General features: G+C 38.1%; 1 protein-coding gene across 1 annotated transcript in view; it reads left to right on the top strand.

The window, feature by feature from the left end:
- LOC149780171 (uncharacterized) overlaps positions 1-22,070 on the top strand; it is a 48,301-nt gene extending 26,231 nt beyond the window's left edge. The window contains exons 3-6 of the mRNA XM_089936916.1: positions 11,938-12,104; positions 19,003-19,167; positions 20,352-20,398; positions 21,938-22,070. Of these exons, the coding sequence (XP_089793042.1) occupies positions 11,938-12,104; positions 19,003-19,167; positions 20,352-20,398; positions 21,938-22,009 (451 nt within the window). The 3' untranslated portion in view covers positions 22,010-22,070. The remainder of the gene's footprint in view (positions 1-11,937; positions 12,105-19,002; positions 19,168-20,351; positions 20,399-21,937) is intronic.
- Positions 22,071-23,279: the final 1,209 nt, after the last annotated feature.

Genomic DNA, 23,279 nt, shown 5'->3' with positions numbered 1-23,279 from the left:
ACTGTACCCAACTTTGTTCCATTGGACAGCAGAGCTGTTTTGCAGTTCACGTATCTATTTTTTACCACTGCGTCCTTGATTACGAAATCATATTCTGCGTCATCTATAATCAGCCGTGAGCAATATCGTTTGTAGTCGTGGTTTTTTCCACCTTGTGTAAACTTACCAATTATTCTTCTACCGAGATCTTTTGCCTCGTGGTTTCGTTGGTTGAATATCCTCCTGGACCATTCGATGATATATTCCTCGTCGGCATCAATGTTTTTTCTGGACTCGTCAATTATGCTATCTAGACGCTCCGGTTCTGGTAACCAGACTTCAGTCTGTGCCCGGTATGATATAATCGCGTCACTGACAATCAACGAAACTAGCATGCTACAATCAATCATATACCGTAGCAGCGCTATTGGCAGCCACTTCTTTTCAGCCATGTGTCTACCGATCCAAATATAACAACAGCGATGAAGTCCTGCCGCGAATTCAAATGATACTATGCGAGCGAATCCGGTTAAATCAAAATCAGGCAGTGGTCCATTAATAGCAACACGAGTCATTTCATGACTAGGGTGTCCAAATCGTCTAAAGTACTCAGCGGTGGATCCATACCCGAGAAAACTCGCTGGATAACAGGCAACCATATCAACTGAGATCATAGCGTCGCGGCTGTATTCAGTGTTCCATAGTCCACCGTGATAGTATTCCAAACAACTGGATTGTATATCCGGTAGAAATTCCCTGCGCGTTGGTCTCCACGCATTTTTCCTTGCTGCAACATGAGCTACAACCGATGTAATCGTAAAACAATTTGTTAGCAGTTGTTCATCATGCTCCTCAAATTCTATGGCGGTTTTTTTCATCCTGTTGTGAAATGCTTCAGTGCGATATAATTCGCCGTTTGGTCTTACAAACTGATCAAAGGTATCCATGTCGTTTTCAGCGCTGCGAAGTAACCACACTGATACAGGGTCGTTTTTACACAAGTAGGCAATAGCATCAAATAGTTTCCTCTCCGCGAGAAAACCATCCCGGGAGAATTCTTCTCCTAAAAATTCCCCCGGGATATACTTTACTGTTCTATCCCGTGGAAATATTGTGATCACGGGCGTCCATGCGTGTTCGTTATGATCAATAATTTTGATTGGGGCTCCCTTCGATTTATACTTCGATTCGTATAATACTTCACCGGTTATCGTTGTAACGGTTATTGGAAATCTCAGCGATGTTTCTAATCTCGCTATGTCGCTGATGGTTGCTCCACGCTCTTTTACGGTTAGTTCCCACTGGTTGATTTTGCTACGTCGTAAATCAGTCAATTTGTTTCCTCGACATGCATTTGTAAAATGCTCTATTATTCGTTCTGCTACACAATTTATCCCAGTTGACTGTTTCATCGGTTTCAGTTTTCCGATATCAGGTTTCTTATTTAACGGGTATATTCCATAAACAACTGCTGTTTCAGGATACGCTCGTTCATAGTATGGTTTGTCAATTCCGGTTAACAACCCCGGCTTGGAGTCGCGGCTGACAGTGACTGTTTTCTTGTCGCTGAGAACTGGTTCAAATTTATCACGCATGATCCAATCGCCTGATTCCACCCGGACAATGAATTTTACTCTGAAGAAATACCTTTTACCGTCAAGTTGTGATATTATCATTGCTGCGCGGTTGTCGTTCATGGTAGCATCAACAATGCCATCAATTCGAAATGTTGACCAACTGTGAGATGCGCCATCACGCTTGAATTCATTGATACAATCGCGTATTTTACTCAACAGGGTTTTATCGTTTATTAACGCTTTTGGTGTGTCCTTGAGGACTCTATCGAGATTAAACCTAATATTTTTCCGGGGCTTAATTGCTGCCAATCTCTCGAACTCATCCATATAATTAAAACAAGTATTTAAATGAAAGAATATAGTATAATGAATCACTGCAAATGGTTGATGATTGGGTCGACAACCCCGTGCAATAAATCATGTAGAGGTGAATTCTGCGGGTATCATTTACAAAGCGTTCGTAATGGTTCTCTTGGCCCCCTCCCGTGCTTGGTTTGCCACGTCGGTGTAAGAGGAAAATCACAGTTGTGTATCAATTGTGGCGGAAAGCGATACAGGGAACTAAAACGCTATTATGACAAGCGAATTAAAAACGCCGTCATTAACCCCACCGCCGACTTCGTCATCAAAACCCCCCAAGACTACGTTGAAAGATTCATAATTAAACCAAATAATAAATTAGACAAGTAGTATTATTATACAAATGGACCAAGAATTTCAGCCGCATCCCCTGCTCGTCAATTACGAGGCATCTCGCGACGGTATTGTTAGAAATCGTAGACTGAAGAAGCCGGTTGGATGGAAAAACAATCACGGGTATTTAATGTTTACTGCTGGAGGGAAAAAATATCTCTGTCACAGAATCATCTATGAATGTTTCCACGGATTGATCAAAGATACTCTCGTTATTGATCACATTGATTCTAATTATCAAAATAATAGACTGTGTAATCTGCAAGCCATCTCTCAGAGTGAAAATAGTAAAAAAGGCCAAACTGGTAAATACTCAAAGAAAGTAAAACCCGTAAAGTCATTTGATACAACAACTCACGAGGAAAAAATATTTCAGTCGATGAATGAGGCAGGAAAATATTTTGACATTTGTATCGCCTCAATACAATTTGTTGCAGAACGAATATATCAAACAGCGATCTCAAAAAAGACGGGTCATAGAATTCTATTTTCATATATAACATCAAAGGGAGATAACTCGTTTTGTGATAGCGTCGCATGACAAGAGTTACGTCCCTTGAAGTCTAATTAATGTTGCGTCCCTTCAAGTCCAATTAATGTTGCGATTAATTAATCATTTTACGATGAAAACTAATGAAATACACGCTATTATCTAACAGCTGTATTCTTTTTTTTAATGTTTTATTTGAGTATTTGGTTTCATTTAAATGCCGTGAAACACCATTAATAAGTATTTAAGGATTCAAACGATTCAAGGGAATTCAAATTAACACACACCTTGTGACTGACGCCGCTGTATTAGTCACTTTATATACAAGATGACTCGTTATAAGCCTGGGGCTTTCGAAAGCCAATTCAACTAATCAAAACTAACCCACGCTCTTGACCCGGGCGTGTGGTTGTCTTTTGTTCACAATCATGCAACCGGGTTAATTTAATTGGGTTGCTTTTGATTGGTTGAATTGGCCGTAGAGTTCCGCCCCGCCGTTTTATGTTTGTGCTGTCTTGTGCCGTCCCATCATCCATCAATCATTTCATTGTAAATATATTCATCCTTAATTAAGTACATGTAGTGATGTCCCCCAAGCATATCTTCTGGGCGGTCTACGATGACGTTTGTCACCCTAGGCCTCCCTCCCGGAGATGTATGCTTTGGGGTTCCAAGATGTGAATGTCCTTAATTAAGTATATGTATATGCCTGTAATCTGCCACAACACTCGAGTGGAGATCTACGGCATTGTACTGTCCATGTATGCCTGCAATCTGCCACAACACTCGAGTGGAGATCTACGGCATTGTACTGTCCATACAAAAAACGGGGTCAAAAATGGCCCCAATAATTTTATTAAAATTTTTGATATTAGAAATAAGATGTTTTATAAGAATAATGAATATCGAAGACATCAATAATATATTAACTGAGATTTCAAAATTAAAAAATCAAGGAATTGAATTATCTGATGGTCTCGACAGTGAAAAAATATTATCCGATTATGAGATTATTAACGAACAGTCGAAACGGGGGCGTTTTACCCTGGCCCGCGAGTATTTTTTTATAAAACGATTACAACATACGATTAATGAGAACCTGTACCACAATGACGCAAATGCATTCATTGGACTATTTACTGCCGTTGAAATAATACGAAAAAAACTCGGACGTGTTTATGAACGACGCCGGGAGATTTCTAGTAAGATCAAAAACATTAGAAGGATTATAGACGAAAACTCCGTGGAGCTCCCGATGGTACACTCGGCGGAAAATTAGAAAATTGCGGATCAATTTACAATAATGGTAGGCGAATCACTTACTACTCGGCTAGCCAGAGAGCGGCTAGCGGCGCTTAAAAAGTTTATACCGTTACGAGATAGAGTGAGAGAGAAACTTCAAACGCGACAACAAATGCAAACTGATTTTGCTGTTGGAAGTGAACAGTTATTTGCCCCGGTAACTAAAGCGACTAAGGATGTTACGGCGGCAACTGTACCCGTTCTTGGTGCGCTTGAAAAGATAGCGGCAGAGACAAAACAAACAAAAAGGTCTATTGAAACACTCCCTGCAAAAATAGCGGCTGCTACAACACGGAGGCCACCACCACTCGCTATAACCGAACCACAAGAACCCTATGTTACAATGGCCGATGAAGAAGAACTAGGCGCCACCGCAAGAGAACCAGAAGAAGAAATACCGGAAGAAGAAATACCAGAAGAAGAAATACCGGAAGAAAAAGAGGGGAATATACCCCGTATTGTACTCAAGAAGAGCACAATAGATCAAATTAGAGGCTTCAGCAACAGGGAAGAATTAATTAATTTTACTGCCAACAATTTTGCTAAGAACATACGAGATAAGAAGCATATCAATAGCGGTTACGAGAAAAATATAAAGTCGTTAAAGGACTGGGCAAGAATAGTGTATTTAGCAAGTAAACATAAAGATGCATTACCACATCGTAGTAAATCCGATTACGACGCATTCCACAAGGAAGTTAAGAGTATAACACCAAAAAAAGGAAAAGGATACCCTGTTGGTAAAGAATCCTACGGCGTTACCTGCCCTAATAGTGTTCTCAGTGATATATCACGGCTAGAGGTACTAATTGGAGGAAAACGAGCCGGAAATAACTCTCCGGAAATAATCAATGAGGCTGCTGATATTTGCAAGCGTTTATTTGCAGGCGGTATTATGGACATTAATGCATATCGAACGCTCATAGACGAGCTCGTGGATGATTAATTGGAAAACTGGTGTTTTTAATAAGGATGATCATACACTACAACCACGATAAACCAGTACTCGTCTACGTGGTAAACTCGCGATTGCCTGTTTACCGCGCGTACTATGGAGATGGTCTTGGTAGCACCATTGCGGGGTTATTTACAAGAATGGCTCCAAAAGTAGCGCCGTTAGCCAAACAATTAGGAATGAAGGCTATTGATGTTATTCGTGATAAGGGTATTAGTGCCATTGGAGATGTTGCCGGAAGGGCGTTTTCTGCCGCACGAGACAAACTAATGTCATTGGTGAAATCTAAGAGATTTTCAAAAAGAAAACAGATGCCATCAACGACAGTGATGCCTGCAAATGTCAGTAAAGTAATAAATAACGCCGTGGAAGAAAAATTAGAGTCGTTGGCGACGACTCAGTCGTTGGCGACGAAGCCATCAATGGCTGAGCCATCCGCCGATGCGGCAACCAACGCGCTCATGAACGCGATAGCGGGGAGTGGTTTAAATTCAAAGAATTTACGACGAAAAAATCGCAATTGAAAACATCAACATGATAAATAATAGAATGTTTGCGCGTACCGCTGATCCCGCGTTTGATATGGACGCCCCAGTACGCAGGGATGATTCTGTCCGTGATTATCAATATTATTCTTATTATGCAGCGCAACCTGACCTACGATCGCGAATTGAACTTCAAGTCCAAGATACCAGTAAATATTTTTTGCCGTGTGAAGCGTTTATCGAAATCGAGGGAGAACTCGTGACAAATGCCGCCGATAATGCACCATACGCAGATGACCATCGTGTTCGAGTTGGCTTCGTCAACAACGGTATCATGGCGTTATTTGAGAGCGCCAGATATCTTATTGACGGGCGAGAAATTGAATCAATAGAACGCGAGGTTGATGTTGCAACGACGATAATTGGGTTGGCGAGATACTCGGATGATTATACAAGATCGGCGGGCCCATCTATGATGTTTGCGAAGGACACCACCAATAACGCTGACCATATTCAGTACATCAACGTGCTGGCGGAAAGAGATACCGCAACTGACCCACAGGCTGAAGCAGCCAATCCAGACCGCAGAGCAAGACCAGGTGCTAATTTTAATATTATAAAAAGCACCAACAATGATTACAATCTAGGATTCGCAGCACGAGTAGGAATGTTGCAAGGACCACGCCGACAGTTTTCATGCGCGATTCCACTCCATCACATATTTGGATTCTGCAGAAATGTCAGAAAAGTTGTCTATGGGGCTAAGCATACAATCGCGCTGACGCGAAGGGGCGATGATAACAATGCAATATGGCGTGCTGCTGGCGTCGCTGCCGGTAAAGTCATTTTAACTAAAATGGCATTGTGGATGCCGGTGCTGACTCCATCAGTTACCACGGAAGCACGATTGTTAGCATTTATGGAACAGGGAGGGAAATCGTTGTTGAGTTGGCTAGCGGTAACAACTGATGCTAAAGAGGATAACGTCGCCGATACGTTTACATGGCACCTGGCATCAAAACAGGGTGTTTCAGCCCCGCGTCATATATTCATAGCGCTACAGAATAGGGAACGATTGGGCAGTCAAGAACGCAGCCATATGATATTTGATCAATTAGGAGTCAGGGATGTTTCGCTGAGAATAAACGGACAACAGGAACCATCCGAGGATATACAGCTTAATTACGGCGACAACCATATCGCACGTGTGTACCATCGATTGCTGTCGTATATGGGTCGTGATCAAAACGTCGACACTGGTTTGCAAATATCACAACTTGATTTTAAAAACCTGTATCCGATTTATTATTTTTCACTGGAACATCTTGATTTAACGAGACAATCCGTCGTTGATATACACTTCCGAGCTCGTATAGCCCCGGGTGGTGTTAATTATAGAGCGGTTGCTGTCATTCTCAGCGATAAATCAATGCTGCTAGAAGGTGTTGGTGGACGAATGAGAATCGTTGATGCGCCAGTGGAAAACATGTAATTGAAAGCACAAAACGCGTTTACAATAAATGTCGTATAGTGTCGTCAGTGTAGAGTTGACTGATGGTCAAGTCAAGAAATTACGATCAAAGTCGGCTAAACAATGCGGAACCACAATAACGCTGAAGCCGTCGCAGATGGCGGGTGGTAATCATAAGATATCGTTGACGGCGCGTCAAATAAAACATTTCAATGATGCGATGAAGAATAAAAAGGGTGTTCAAATAGATTTTTCCGCCGCAGCAATTAAAAACATGGAAAAGACCGGTGGGATATTTCCGCTGTTAGCTGCGATTCCGGCATTAATTGCCGCGGCCGCACCAGCAGTGGCTAAGGCGGCGGCGTTAGGAGCCGTTGGTACCGCGGCGGGGATGGCATTGAAGAAGGCAACCGGGAAAGGCTACAAAAAAAAACGACCCGTAGCCGGAAAGGGTCTAAGACTACCGGGAACCCCGTATTCATGGTATTCGGGAAAGGGTCTAAGACTACCGGGAACCGTTTATTGACTCGGGAGTCAATGACTCCTGAGTCTATGACTCCAATGTCTAATTTTGATTTAATAGACGCCGCAAACGCGTTAGCGATAAAAAACTTCAGAGGTGTTTTTATGAGGGATCAATTACCGGCGGCACCAAGGAATATTGAAACCGGCATAATTAACCTCGATGGGTCCTCCGGAGCGGGAACTCATTGGGTTGCATACGCGATTGATCCGCGTGCAATCGTCTATTTTGATTCATACGGGTTAGCTCCGCCGAAAGAGTTTATGCGGTATATCCGGGCGTGTTTAGCCCGGGCGTGTTCAGCCCGGGTTTTTTATTCCACGCTGCCAACGCAGCGATTAAGTGACCCACCGATATGTGGCCGTGAGGTATTGAACGTACTCGCGGCGATTTCATCATCGCGGAAACCACCTCATGTGGTTGTAAACGAATACACTAGTGGGGTCGTAGAAGCTCAACGGATTTTAGAGAATAACATTTACAATAACGATGATTGATATTTGGGGACGACCGGTTTCGGCGCTGAAAGAATCCACGGAAACGGCCGACGCCGACATAAAAAAACTAATTGAGGATGAAATCGCTGATATGTTGAATTTAACAAGTGTTGACCCAGGCGAAATAGTTGTATTTCAAGACCGCCAGGGTAAATTGAAATCCAGTAATATGTCACTGAATGACGTTTTAACACGACAGCGTGATGCCGACGATGGCACTATCGCGCTGTATACCAGCGACGGACGACTCAAACCGGGTAAACATATATTGGAGATAGAGGATAGGGTAACATTAGTCCAGAACGGTTTTACAAGGTTAGATAGATCGGTGACCGAACTTGACGCGCAGGTGAAAAAATCTGTCGCCGATATACAACTCACTACCGCTAGTTTTTTTGGAACCCCGACGGTAACCGAACCAAATCTTGCAACAATAAAAAATACTATTTCGGAGTTTACGACGCTGTCGGGCCAATTTTACACGTTACGAAAAAATTTTAACAGGGTTGATAGCGCCGTTGATAAATTCCTTGGTAAAAAAAATACCAAACCGGATGAAATCACAATAACTATAAATGATATCACTGCGTATAGACAGGAAATAGAAACAATCAAAACTGATGTTGCAACGAACAAAAAGAGTGTAGACGCGCATGAACGGGAAATAGAAATAATCGGCGCTAATGTTGCAACGATCATAAATAATGTAGACTCGCATGGACGGAAAATAGAAACAATCAGAACTGATGTTACAACGATCATAAATAATATGGACGCGCATACACAGGAAATAGGAACAATCAAAACTGATATTGAAGCGAACAAAAAGAGTGTAGACGCGCATACACAGGAAATAGGAACAATCAAAACTGATGTTGAAGCGAACAAAAAAAATGTAGACGCGTATTGGCGGGGAATAGGAATAATCAAAACTGATGTTGCAGCGAACAAAAAAAGCATAGACGTGCATACATATGAAATAGGAACAATCAAACTTGATGTTGCGGCGAACAAAAAAAGTATGACCGAGAATACACGGGAAATAGAAACAATCAAAACTAATGTTGTAACGATCATAAATAATGTAGACGCGCATGGACAGAGAATAGAAACAATTAACACTAATGCTATAGCGAGCAAAAAAAGTATAGACGTGCATGAAGGGGAAATAGAAGTACTCAAAATTAATGTTATAGCGAACAAAAAAAGTATAGACACGCATATACAGGAAATAAATACACTCATTACTAGGGTTGCAGCGAACAAAAAAGATGTGGACACGCATATACAGGAAATAGGAACGATTAAAACTGATGTTGAAGCGATTAAAGACGGACTACCGAGAGTAGCAGAGCAATTCGAAAAAATAAAAATCCCTCATGAGAACATCATCAACACAGTATACACAATTCGGCATGGATCATTCGATTGGACTCCTACACAGAATACAGTAAATATTACCGCAACTGTTAAGGGCATTTATCGACTGACACTGGTTTCAATGATGCAGTTTAATATATTATCGTCGAGTTCATCCGGGTTTAACAATACAATATCAACAATTATAGACAGGAACGCAACTGAACAGTTTACAATTTATGCCGTTGATAGAAATCTAACCCGGGCAAACATTACATGGTATGTGGAATTTGTAGCGAATCTAAGTAATTAAAAACACTAGCTCTTTTAAAATAAAAATGACCACCAAGGAAATTGAATCAGAGGTATCACCGACGTCACATCAATATCGATTCGATACCGCAAAAGAATTTTCCGCGAACTTGAAAACGCTTTCCGAACAATACCGTGCAAAAATAAAAAAATACCGCCGAAAAATAACCGCCATCGACGCGGTCGTGTACTCGGTGTCGGGTATAGTAGCTGGCGCCGGTGTTATTTTATCCACGGTGACCACGATAACCCCGATCGCTGTTCCAATCGCTGTCTCCGCAATGACAACAGTTGCTGGAGTTGCCAACGCAATCACTAGGAAGATATCATCGTGTTTTCAGAAAAAACTCAACGAGTATACAGTAAAACATCAAATAGTATCCGACGCATACTCGAAATTATCCGGGTTGATCTCGTTATCGATTGATAATTTGTTCGTATCCGATGTTGAATTCTCCACGATGGTCCAGTTATATAGCTCCGCGATGTCAAAAATCGAGGATTTTCAACTGGAAGCCGAAACCACCTGGTTGTTAAAATTAGACACTAAAAACAACGAATAATAATAATGTCGCTGAACCCCGAAGGGTTTCAATTACTTCAGCGGATCGCGGAGAACACCACTCCGGTACAAACAAATATGATATCAATAACGTCAACGAAACCCGAATTCAGTGTGAACTTCCCGTCGCCGGTTCCAGTGAAGGAAATAGCGCTGGCAAAATTGCGAGTATATCACAGTTGGCCTAATATTCGAGCGGACGCATTTAACGGACAACAACCTAATAACTCGCTGGTTTTTGCACGGACAAATAAACCCGATGGAACCCCAAACTGGGAGGAGGTTACAATACCAACTGGGTCATACCAAATAGAACAAATCAATAAAGAATTTCAACGCAGGATAAAATCGATCACAGGAAAAGAATCAAAAATCGCTATTACGGTTCATGAACCGACGTTATCGTCGACGATTGAAATAAGCACACCGGGGTATATGGTTGATATCTATAACAGTTCAATAAGAACCATACTAGGTTGGCCTAAGAATCCACCTTATGAAAACCCCGAGGGCAAACAATCGTATCATGAGATTAATCCCAATTATCGAGATGTTTTGTTTGTTATGAAAAACTCGTCACCCCCCGACTGGTTTACATTTCAAGACAGGAATACCATGTATTGGTATTTTAGGTACGAGAAAACTCCTGGATCGGTCGTCGAGGCCGAAGTTAATTTAAATGATATCGATAGGTTTTTTATCGAGATTAATCGTATTTACCAATCACAACTAGAACAGCTACGGGAAACAAAAGCACAAAAACACGTTGAGGTGTTAAATCAACTTATATCAGACATGGAATATATCAATGAAAGAATCATCGGGGTAATATCCACTAGCAGAATTGATAATAAACAAAAATTCCTAACCGAGTATAATATCGCAGAAGCCGATTTACCCGATTTTAAGTTTCCAAGATACAACACGCCAGAACTAAGAAAGTCTCTTAATGATTTTATCGGTCCATCAACTTATATCCTCAGACACGATAACGGGGATGATGGTAGGCATATTGCTCCATACAACGTAAATATCGCATCGGTGATAGCAATCAATCTAGTGTGTGATGTTATCGAAGGGAGTTACCAGGTAGATACCAATCAATCAAATCAAGCTCAACAGGGATATATCCTTTATTCATTTTCACCAACAGCCCCTCCGGGATTTTTAATCGTTGAGAATCCGATTAATCCGGTCTATATGCGATGCCATGATCGGTTTTTAACGAGAATTAATTTTAAACTCACCGATCAGTCAAATAACCTAATTGATCTACAGGAGGAGGAGTTAGTGATCACTCTGTTTGTAAGATCATTGTAAATAACCTCTTAGCAGCAGAGGGGGCGATGACATCGACGCGGTCGTCGATGTGCTTACCGGACGCTGACGACGCTGGGGATTCTACGCGCAGAAGGTGTTAATTAAACCAAATGACGACGCGACGATCCCCCAACGACGTCGTCGTTTTTTTTTTACCAGGCGCTGACGACACTAGATCGTTGAGTGCAGAAAGTAATAATTAAGCCAAATAACGATTGGACAAAATGTCCGATTCGCCCCCTCTGCTGCTAGGATCGAGGCATCTAACGGTCAAGTTAGTTCAAATGAGAGTTACTTTTGTGGTCTTTATTGAATTAATGTAATTTAATATGATGTTGTGACAATGGAAAACGCGTCCAGTTATAAAACACGTTTTTGCATTCCTGGTAATGTCTTATTTTATGTTATACAGTGCATGCGCTTCTCAAACAACGAACAGCGTGGATGCACAATTAGCGCAGTTCCGCAGTCTGATTGCTCAAGAGGTGGTTACCCTATTTACTAGAGCGGATACAAACCATAATCACCGATTTGACGTTGATGACATGAACTCCATTTTCACTGATTATGACAAAGATCGTATGTACATTTATACCGTATTATTTTCGCAGGTCCATTAAATAATATAATACATTAGACCCTTTACACAAATAGTACATTTGATGCAGTGTTCCCATTGTCCACATAATTTCTTGTTTCACCATATATATATCTTTACGTTTAGCACATAATAATAATAATAAAAAATAATAATAATAATAACAATCTTATTATTATTATAATTATTTTTATTATTATTAATGTGGACTTAGTACAGCACCTAATCGCTTGAATCGCAAAGCACATTATAATATCATACAACATTTAAAAGTATATACAGTGGCAAGATAACAAAAAACAAACAAACAAACGCCATGAAATTACAAAACAAAAACATGCTGACGATACATAAGGAAGAAAACATTAAGACTTTACGTCTGTTCTTGCAGTCGAATAAGTGATTTTTATGAGCAGTCTTGAATGAAATCACAGTGTCCTAGTGTCTAATATCTATGGGCAGTCCCTGGCACGCAAAAAAAACAAAACGTTGTACATATGACATCGTTCGAAAACTGGACACAATGATAATGCGTGTTTTGGAAGATGTGCTTAAATTTCTAGATGGAATGAACACATGTGTGAGGTCCGATAAGACTGTTGGATTAGAACCAGTCAGCGAAATATAGCATAGTGAACAGTTTTTTTTTATTATTCGGGATTGAACAGGTAGCCATGGTAGGTTACAGTGTAGGGTGAAGTTGTGCTCAGTTCTTCATACTATAAGGATGACCCAAGCACCCATATTTTAAAATTTTTCAAGTTTCTGTAGTAGATACCGAGAAGAACTAGATAGAGGTTAATTAAAGTAGTCCAGTCTTGAAAATATTAACGAACACAAATGTTCTTTAATGACATTAACCGGAAGAAAATGTTGTCTCAATTACAGATATACAGCCTTGCATATGTTCATTAAATGTTTGTGTAAATAATGCTTATTGTCGAGGGTGACACCTAGGTTGATACTGACTATGTAAATGTGGTGTTGGCATTGCTGACACTGACTGTTTGATTTAGAAATATGAATTAAATCGTCTTTGCGTTGTGATATGATGGCTTCAGTTTTGTCATCTATCGTCTGCAGCTTGTTATGCGTCATCCATAACTTCACATTAAAAACGCATCTCTCTACGCCTTGGATGCTACCCGCAACTTCAGCTTGGCCGCTAGATCTGTATATTATTTACGATTGGTGCGACACCAGATGTCGATCTATGGCACTTGAGAGTGGCTGAGTGTATAGAACTTAGAGAATGGGGCAAAGAACATAGCCTTGTGGAACGCCCAAACATTGACCAACAGGCTGGAATGTTTACTATTTATGGACACAGTTTGTATCTTGTTGACTGATTAGGACTTGAACCTAGAGTTAAGGCTGTATTTTGAATACCAAATATATGCTCGAAACAGTGAAGTAATATATCATGATCTATTGTGTTAAATACCGCAGACAAGTCAAAGAGGGCTAGGATTGTAATCTTTACCCTGTCCAAAGCAGACAGAAAAACAGAAGCTATTCTCAGAAAGGCCGTTTCATCACTATGACAAGGGAGATATGCAGACCGTACATTGATATGCAGACTGTACATTGCTATGCAGACTGTACATTGATATGCAGACTATTGGAATTCAGATAGCTTATAGTTGGGATAGAACAACATTTGCTAAGATTTGTTTTTAACAAATGAAAGGTTAGAAACAGATAGGTAATTCTTTACATCGTTCTGGTCAGGTGTCAATTTCTTCAACAGGGGCTAAACAATGACAGTTTTGACAAAGGATGGGAATTCCCCAGATAAAAGGGAAGTGTTGATAACATCGGTTAGTGAAGGCTATATTGAATCTAAGCACTCAAGCAGCAGTGATGTCAAAATCGGATTGAGTTCACTTGATATGCTCATTTAATTTTTGATATCGTTTCCAGTGTCAAGGGCACACACACAGAGTTTTCCGGGGGGCGGTTGTTGGTGGGTGGAATCACGTAGAAGTCAGCTATTAAGTTTTACGGATGTACGTCAAGACATGCTTAGAGGTGAAATTCGGGGTGGGTGGGAGGGCATGTGCAATTTATGGAATTAGCTACAACAAGGAAGACATTTTTGTAATCTTACAAACTGAGTTCAATGGTATTCGACATCCCATAAATTGAATAATAATAGCACTTGTTGCAACCATGACGAACACATATTTGGCTTCCTATAAATTTAGTTGACTAATATAGGCACTAGTTACACCTACAAAGACAACATATTTGGCACCCTGTAACAACAATGACAATATATCTGAGATCATAAAAATTGAGTTAAATGATGTTTGACATCAAATAAATTGAGTTTAATGGTATCTAACATATACAAAGTGAGTTGAATGGTATTTTGCATCATACAAATTGAGTTTAATGGCACTCAACATCATTCAAATTGAGTTGGATGGTATTCAACATAATACAAATTGAGTTTACATATAAGAGATCAGTGATGGTCCTTTCGTTTGATCCATTTGTTCTGTTTGCTTTGTCAACACAGGTGAGTATTATTAACTTTGATTATGGTCTAGAAAAATAACTAATGTAATACAGCTTAAGTCCATGGTTGGGTATGTTCACTCCCACATAAATGACTTTTACAAATCCCGAATATACTCAGCTATATTCCATTCAGACTGTACGTATTTTGTTTAGATTAGTAAACAGGTATCATATAAATACTAAACAATAAAGATTTTATTTGTTTTTGTTGTTTTTTAATAAACATTTGCTTGAAATGGTTAAAGCAACGTAATATCTGGGTCTAACACTACCTCTGATCATATCAAAGTGGTTTTCTTTTTCTCGAGAGTCTGGAACAACAATATACATGTAGCTTTATGCAAAGACGAAATATCTGTGCGTTGGCGTTTAGTGCTGCATGAACTATTTGATATAAGTGGTAGCTTTATTTCTAAAATCTTGAAATAATGCTTCGAAAATTTGTTTCAATCTAATTCTGAGTGCTTCCTACATGTCAGACAAAATGATATAGCATCCCCTTTAAAGAAGGGTCAGGGTAAAGCATTACCAAAGGATCTAACATCCTATCTGAATAAGGAGTCTGTAGAATTAATTACAAAAGTATCTAACATCCTCTCTGAAAAAGGGTCTGTAGAAACATTACATGAATATATACATTCCTCAATGAAAAATGTGTCTGTAGAAAGCATTGCAAAGAATATTAAATCCCTCTGAAGAAGGGGTCGTAAAAATATCATTACACAAATTATATTCACAACCCTTCCATGTAGGCTAGAGTTCCATTTCCTTGGTCGAAAAAATGTGTGACCATTCAGCAAGTCCATATTATAACAAGATAACTGGTTTGGATTTCAGATTGATATCATAACACGTTTGATGGTGATAAAATTACAATGTTTAGTGATGAATGACTTGAATGACTAAATAATTATGATTAATACGTGCGTACAATATCCAAATATTGGATTAATTAACATAATCCGCACAAATTAAATAATGAAACAAATTATATTACAAATAAATAACCTTACATAGTACAAGGACGAAAGTGAATGATTCACATTAATTTCACACGACGAAAAGAATGATGTGTTTTACTCAAAAAGTAATAATAAATTCACTCAAATAGTGAAAAATGAGGTATTTTACTTAAATAGTAAAATGATGAAAACAAAAGGACAGATATAGTACAAAATATCTTTACAATCCGAAAAACACTGGGTATTATAAACCCCAAAATTAGACCACGGCTAAAAGAGTACATGTATGGAGTTACATATTCCGTCACCAGCACACTTGGCTACCAGTCACACTGGTAAATCAATCAGTCTGTATTCCAGATAGTCACCGACCACCACTCAGTTCCTTGGCCAATCAAGCAATCAGCACCAAGCAATTGATCAGCAACGCCCAATCACCTGCTACTCGTCCAGCAACACTGTTCACTCAGCTCTACGGCTGCTACGGTTCAGCTTTACAGCTGCTATGGTCAGCTTCTATGGTTAGCTCTACAGCTGGTACCACGTCGACTCCGATCAGCTAAAAATACATCTAACACTGTACTATGCATGACACGGACATATACGATAAAACGTAATGACGTTATATACAATAAGCTCTATAGATTGCATTATCGGCACAATAATTACAAAACAATACACAGGTTCAGAAGTGAAGATACCCGTGCCCGATAAGAATCATACGGTACTAAACGTTTCTTAAAGATGCAACTTTATATTGCTAATATAAATATCTTGCTAAATCACAAACAAGAATGGAAAATATTTGCATTACACTACGTAAATCGAAGTTACATAGAGAATATACAAAACTAAACGTGGTAGTACACTAATTATAACTAATACACAAGAAATTAACAAATAACTCACATAACCCTACAGCTGAAGATGTGCAAATCCTTACAATAGAGCGCTCACTGACAAGACGTTCCGTAATGTGTAAATTTACCCTTAAGGTTAGGCATTTATACACAGACGATGCAGCTATACATCGTCTGTACGCTGGAAGCATTCGGTTTTTTTCCATCGAAAGCACTTCGCACGTGTGGCATAGGATAAACCGAACCCACTGTTTCTAAATATTGCACAATATACATAAATCACCCTCGGGTATCGTTGTACACGAGAAACTAAACCCGAGTACATGTATTTAATAAATAAAAGGATTTATAAAATTCCGTGACACATATTATCAAATGCTTTAATCAGAGAATCACAAAAATTAATCTTCAAGAAGCTTGATAACACAAATGTTTCACTGCATTGGTCTTTACAATTTAGTCTAAAACCAATATTTGGCTGCTTTGGTCGATATATTTTAGGCTAAAACAGTCTAAAATCAATTTTGACTACATTGGTCTATCCCTTTTAGTCTAATATCAATCTTTCACTGCATTGGTCTATGCATTTTAGTCTAAAACCAATCTTTGACTGCTTTGGTCTATACATTTTAGTCTAAAACCAATCTTTGACTGCTTTGGTCTATACATTTAGTCTAAAACCAAACTGTGACTGCTTTGGTCTATATGGGTGTGTCTAAAACCACTTTTTGACTCCTTTGGTCTATGCATTTTTGTCTAAACCAATTTTTGACTGCTTTGGTCTATACATTTAAGTCTAAAACCAATCTTTATCTGTATTGGTCCATACAATTTAGTCTAAAACCAATCTTTGACTGCTTTGGTCTATGCATTTTAGTCTAAAACCAATCTTTGACTGCTTTGATCTGTACATTTTGGTCTAAAACCAATTTGTGACTGCTTTGGTCTATTCATTTAAGTCTAAAACCAATCTTTAACTGTATTGGTCCATGCAATTTAATCTAAAACCAATTATTGACTGCTTTGGTCTATACATCTGAGTATAAAACCAATTTTTGACCCGCTTTGGTCTATACATTTGAGTAAAAGATCAATATTTGATTGCTTTGATCTATACATTTGAGTTTAAAACCAATTTTCGACTGCTTTTGATCTATACATTTTAGTCTTAACACAGTTGTTGTGCTATAAATGGATTGTATTAGTCGCAACATTCAATGATATAAAAGGAGAAACACGCAGTAGATAATCTTTTCTAGAAACGAATGAATCCACCCAGGACCTATCATTCTGGATATACTATCCGCAATGACGATAGTATGTTGGACAAAGGTGTCAGGCTAACATGAACTAGAAACTTTTGTTTGATTTAATGTGAGGGATAACGTAGAGTCATTGCAGATATTCGGGATTAGAGTGCTAAAGCTGGAACTCATATCTATGAAGTGTACTTCATTTATTCGCAGTATCTCTTCCTATCTAGGCAAAGGATTATTCGTCTAATTCAATAAGCAAAATTTTATCTCGAATATAAGTTTTTTTCAAGCGAAATACCTTGACACTTTTGTTGAATCTTTACACAATTTTGAGTTGTTTAAGGTTAACAAAATGTCCTGACCTGGAAATCATAGAAACTGAGCTTGAACCTGAGATTGAATTTTCATTGGCATCCAATCAGAAATGACGTAGCAAATGAAATTTCTTTTCACTGGCTTTCACAAAATCTCAAGCTCAAACAAACTCTCAGAAATGCTTATTAGCAGATCTCTACAGTTTTGTATTTTGCATATAGTTAGATTTTTAAAGAAAAAATTTTTTCCAGATATTTCTAACTGGTTATAAAGACTGTATTTAAAAAAAAAACACATTTCATACATTAGGTATTGTTAAAAGAACTTTTAATTTTCTTTCTTTTGGTGTATGATTGATGGGTGTTATTTGGATTATAGAGTATACAGCATGGCCTTACTTCAGATGTAGATCTTTCCAAAAACTACTAGCTCCGCTTGCTCGTTTTCACTTCCTGGACATTAGATGTAAAGTGTAAAAAAAAGGGGCAATAACTTTTTTCAAACGTTTTACATATCTGGTAATTCATTCATTGCACTTTCAGAAGCTGGTATTGTCTAGTCGGGCAAAACTTTCAATATTTTAATAAATCTAAATATATTGTACTTTAGACAAACACCGGCTGATATTTCGTGCACATGGGGGTGGGCATATTGGTTAGCCGTGTGTTTAGAGCAGGTACAATTTCCAGAATTACAATATCCACAAAGACAATTTTACCTTACACCTGTCATTGTCTCAGAAGTGCACACTCTCTGTAAAGTTTCCCTTAATTATTTCCACGCCAGATTTGTTAATTCATATAAATGTTACGCTATTTGAAGCGTTATAGCGAGCTCAGCCAAGATAGGCTGAGATTTTGCAACTTATCCAGACCAAAGTTGCCCGAACGTTATATACTTGACGTCAGATAATACATTTTTTTTGTGCATTCAGACGTGTTTTGACCTCTGTTGTTCTAGATAACCACCAAGTTTGTGAGAATGAGTTTGTGTCGCAGTTTACACACAATGAGCCAGGTCTGAATCTGGTTGCAAAGGGACTCTTCTTAGAATTGGACATGGATAGAAGTGGATGTATCAATCAGCACGACCTGCAACTTTACTATAACAAGATTGACACAAATGGTAACACAGATCTTCTCTTGTTGATGTTTAAACAGAACGCCTCGTGATACTTTTGTTCACTTTCAAAGTTTAACGCAGATACACTAATACCATTTCTAACTAAAATGTCGACAGCTAGGATTAAACTTTATATACACAACGTATAACGAATGTGCCAATTCTAACTAACCTGACAATTATATAGCATTAATATTTCATAGATACAACGTATAACGTAAAGTGTATCATATTCATTACCTCTTTGTGTGATATGAACTGATTTAAGCATATTTTATTCACTAAATTATGCAAAAAATGATCAGGTTACAAGTTCTCACGATATTTTCGAAAGAGATTCAGAAATGTGTGAACCGATCGTAACTAATTAGACAATATTGTTTCGGAATCAATGCTACTAATACTTATTATTATTATTATTATTATTATTATTGCCGAGCGTGAAATTATGAACATGACATTAATATCCAAATTTAAAGGTGTTTGGGATATCAATAAATCAGTTGGTCACTTTATTGTATAAAAACATTACGAAGAACAGATTACAAATTATACACACAAAATGAATTCAACATATAGGAAATAATACAGCGGTGTATCAATGCACAAACAACCGCCACAACTGCATGGTGATTTGGTTACGGGCCAAAACTTTCATCAAACGACCTTTTTATATTGGGAAGAGGCCCCAGAATAAAGTGTTTGTGAATCAGGGTATAATTCATAGCTACGCCACTGGAATAAATACAACACGCCAGTCTCTGAAACAGTCTTTTCATGGATAAATTTGAATAGAAATAAAATTCCAATTCAGAATTTATAATGATGGTATTTCAATGGTTAGGAGAAATATCACAATAATATCATTGTCTCACATGAATACGCTAACGAGTTTGGCATTCCTGGAATAAAATAAACGTTAATTAAAAATAGCAGAAAAATCTTTTCACACGTTGAAAAAGACGATACGTGTTCGATAAAGCATATAAATCAAACCATAACGATCAGACGCGATTTTCTACTCCAACGATAAGAATATTCAAAACCATTTTAAATCCTTGATATTTTGCCAATGTAACTGAGATTATGATTAGTGCGAAGGAAATTAAAGTAGTTTTTAAAAAGAAAAGAACTTCAACATTTATGCTTAATTATGGTCTGGTGAATTTGCTTTTTTTTTTCTCCAGACGATCACCTTGTTGACGAAACGGAGTTCAAGGCATACTTCACAGAGGTAGGTCCTTGTCTATCAAACAGTTTTTACTTTGAAAGTCGAGTTATTTTATATTATTATTATTATTATCATTATTATTATTGCTATTATTATTAGTCGTAGTAGTAGTAATAATAATAGTAGTAGTAGTATCTGCAGTAGCATTAGTAGTTTGACATTAAGACCTGTTTTGGAGACCACTAAGATGAGAGACAAGTTTTGAGAGGCCATGTTTTGAGAGGCCATGTTATTTTGGGCAGAATGGGTGGTCTCCCAGAACATGCCCACTGTATTACATTAACGCAACTATTTTATTTATGTTTCTACGGTGTAAAATTATGGTATCAATATGATTACATTTTCCAATTATGACTCCTCTGTATATGTGTGTGTGTGTGTGTGTGTGTGTGTGTGTGTTTACCCTACACGTTCTCTAGCAAGTTTGAAGGTATAGAGCATTCCGAATGAATTCCAGTGATGTTCGGAAAGGATTCCAATCTTGAATGTGCTGATGTACCAACACATTGGATTAGTGTTAACGTACTAACAGTCTTGATCTTTCACAATGATAAAATATAAAGTGTCCTTTAATAAATTCGCAACAATTCGAAAATAGTAATTTTGTACGAAGAGGATCAATGGGCACTTTGTAATTGTAATGAATTATTTAAATAAATAAATCTTCCCAAGCTAAAAATGAACCCAAGTAAACGAATAATTCCCCTTGATATAAAAACCTCTGACGAGCGGACTATGATATTAATGGAAATTTCCATCAAACTGTAAAGAAACTTCGTTTTTGATATCTTCTTGAGTCAGAATCAAGGCTGCATCTAGAGCTCAAAACCAAGTAGACATGTTTACAAAGCATGTCATTAGTCATGTAGGTCCAAACCCCTACCCTCAATTATGGACACAGGTCGATCACATAATTCAAATTAAATACACATAACAATATGCAATTTATGAATAATGTTCAATGAAATTATGTGCCACAAAGTGCCTTCAGGTAGCTGAAGGTTACATTATTTAAATAGTTTTTGATTCCGTGTTAAATGAACCCGAGCTAGCCAATCTGTTTATCATACAGCATTCAATATTATGCATTATTCAAAAATGTTGCAATATGGGCATTGCTATATCTATCTATCCATCTATATATATATATATATATATATATATATATATATATATATATATATATATATATATATATATATATATATATATATATAATCACTGTGTGTCTATATATCACTGGGTGTCGTAAAATATTTATGACCTTACGTAATGACTGTCGTAAAGGTGAACGTTGTGTGACACAAATCAAATAATCAATTGAGAGATTATGCTTCCTCCTCTCGCACTACAGATATTGACGTTTGTAAGTGATCAGCAGAACGCGTAAGGGTTTCAGAATATTCTATGCACCCAAGAAGGGGAGAAAGAGTGGGCTAGTGGCTAGAATTGTGTGTTGTCTGCGTTGCATGTTGGAAACGGGGGGAGGGAGCTGGAGGTAATGAATGATGGAGAAAATACGTTTTTGTGTGTTTTTTAAAGGTCCTGACCATTCTGTATGTCATCGCCATTGAGAGCTCAAGGACAACAACGGCACTGCCATTGGTATCGTAACTTGTACGAGAATTAGAATGAATTTGGTCTTCACTTATTAAAGAATCTGAATAACTACAAATGTTCTTACTTTATCATTGATTGAACCCCTTCATGTGCAGACCCTTTTCTCGCCGAGCGCTTACGACCCAATACGTATATTCATTATAGACACGCACTGTCTAAACTACATGCTTCATGACAATTTGACATGGACGTTGTATAAACTTTAGCATTTTAAAATCTCGTGTCAGCATAGTCTGAAAACTAAACTGAACAATTTTGATGCATCTTACGAATATGCTCCAGTTTTCAGTTATACGTTGAAGACATTCGTGTAAGATTTAAATCAATGTAGCATCGAAATATATACATATAATTTCAAACAAATGCTGCAACTCAGGTCAAGCATTAATTTCTACAACGTCCAACATCATACTAAACTAAGCACATAATGACATATCGAGTCAGTCGTTCAGCTCCACATCATGTACCTATAAACAGAAGAAGATTTATATGGAACTTTCGGCAAGAATGATGGTTCCACCTAAGACACCTAACACATGTTGTGATGTCCTTGGTTCAGCTGAATTGTAAACGTGAGGCTGTTTCTTCTAATTTTAACCACAGTCAACAACACACTCGAACAGCAGTTCTCAGTGAAGCAAATATTCTGGTCACAGCGCAATAAGATGCACAAGATGTAACCGCATCTTGTCCTAGTAGTATACAAAGCCCGACCTAGAATAACAATTCCAAGTGAAACAAACTTTTGGTTCACAGTGCCAAATGACGCACCAGCTACAACAATAACATCGAAACTAAATAATTATAATACAAGTTTTATGATCACGATTACGTGTATCCCACACGCTCTATAAAACAAGGAGTAAATAAATGATACCAACAAGGCATCAAATGTTTCAACAAATACAGCTTGTTAAAAATCCCATCACACCCCAGAAGAAATACCTTTACGATAAGACTGGCAGAGTTCTTTTCCTTTCTTTATTCACGGCAAATCTGTAAATGGTGTATTACAGAATCGAACGGTAATATTACATAAACTCGCTTATAAATGGTGTCCAACTGCGCATAATGCGCCTGCAGATTCTGTACTGTGTTTGTCCTACTGACTACAACTAAAGGATAAGTCATAGAGGTCAAGCATGCGTTCATGCCGACTACTTCAGTGGTGGGTGTAACTTTTAAGCATCTTATTACAGATAAATCTAAATGGCGATTATTCACTTTATTTCAAACTTAATACAGCGATATTCCTTGGATAATC

This window comes from Sinohyriopsis cumingii, chromosome 16, assembly GCF_028554795.1.
Source record: "Sinohyriopsis cumingii isolate HCF-2022 chromosome 16, ASM2855479v2, whole genome shotgun sequence".
Classification (NCBI taxonomy): Eukaryota; Metazoa; Mollusca; class Bivalvia; order Unionida; family Unionidae; genus Sinohyriopsis; species Sinohyriopsis cumingii.
This window is presented reverse-complemented; position numbering and strand designations above follow the sequence as displayed.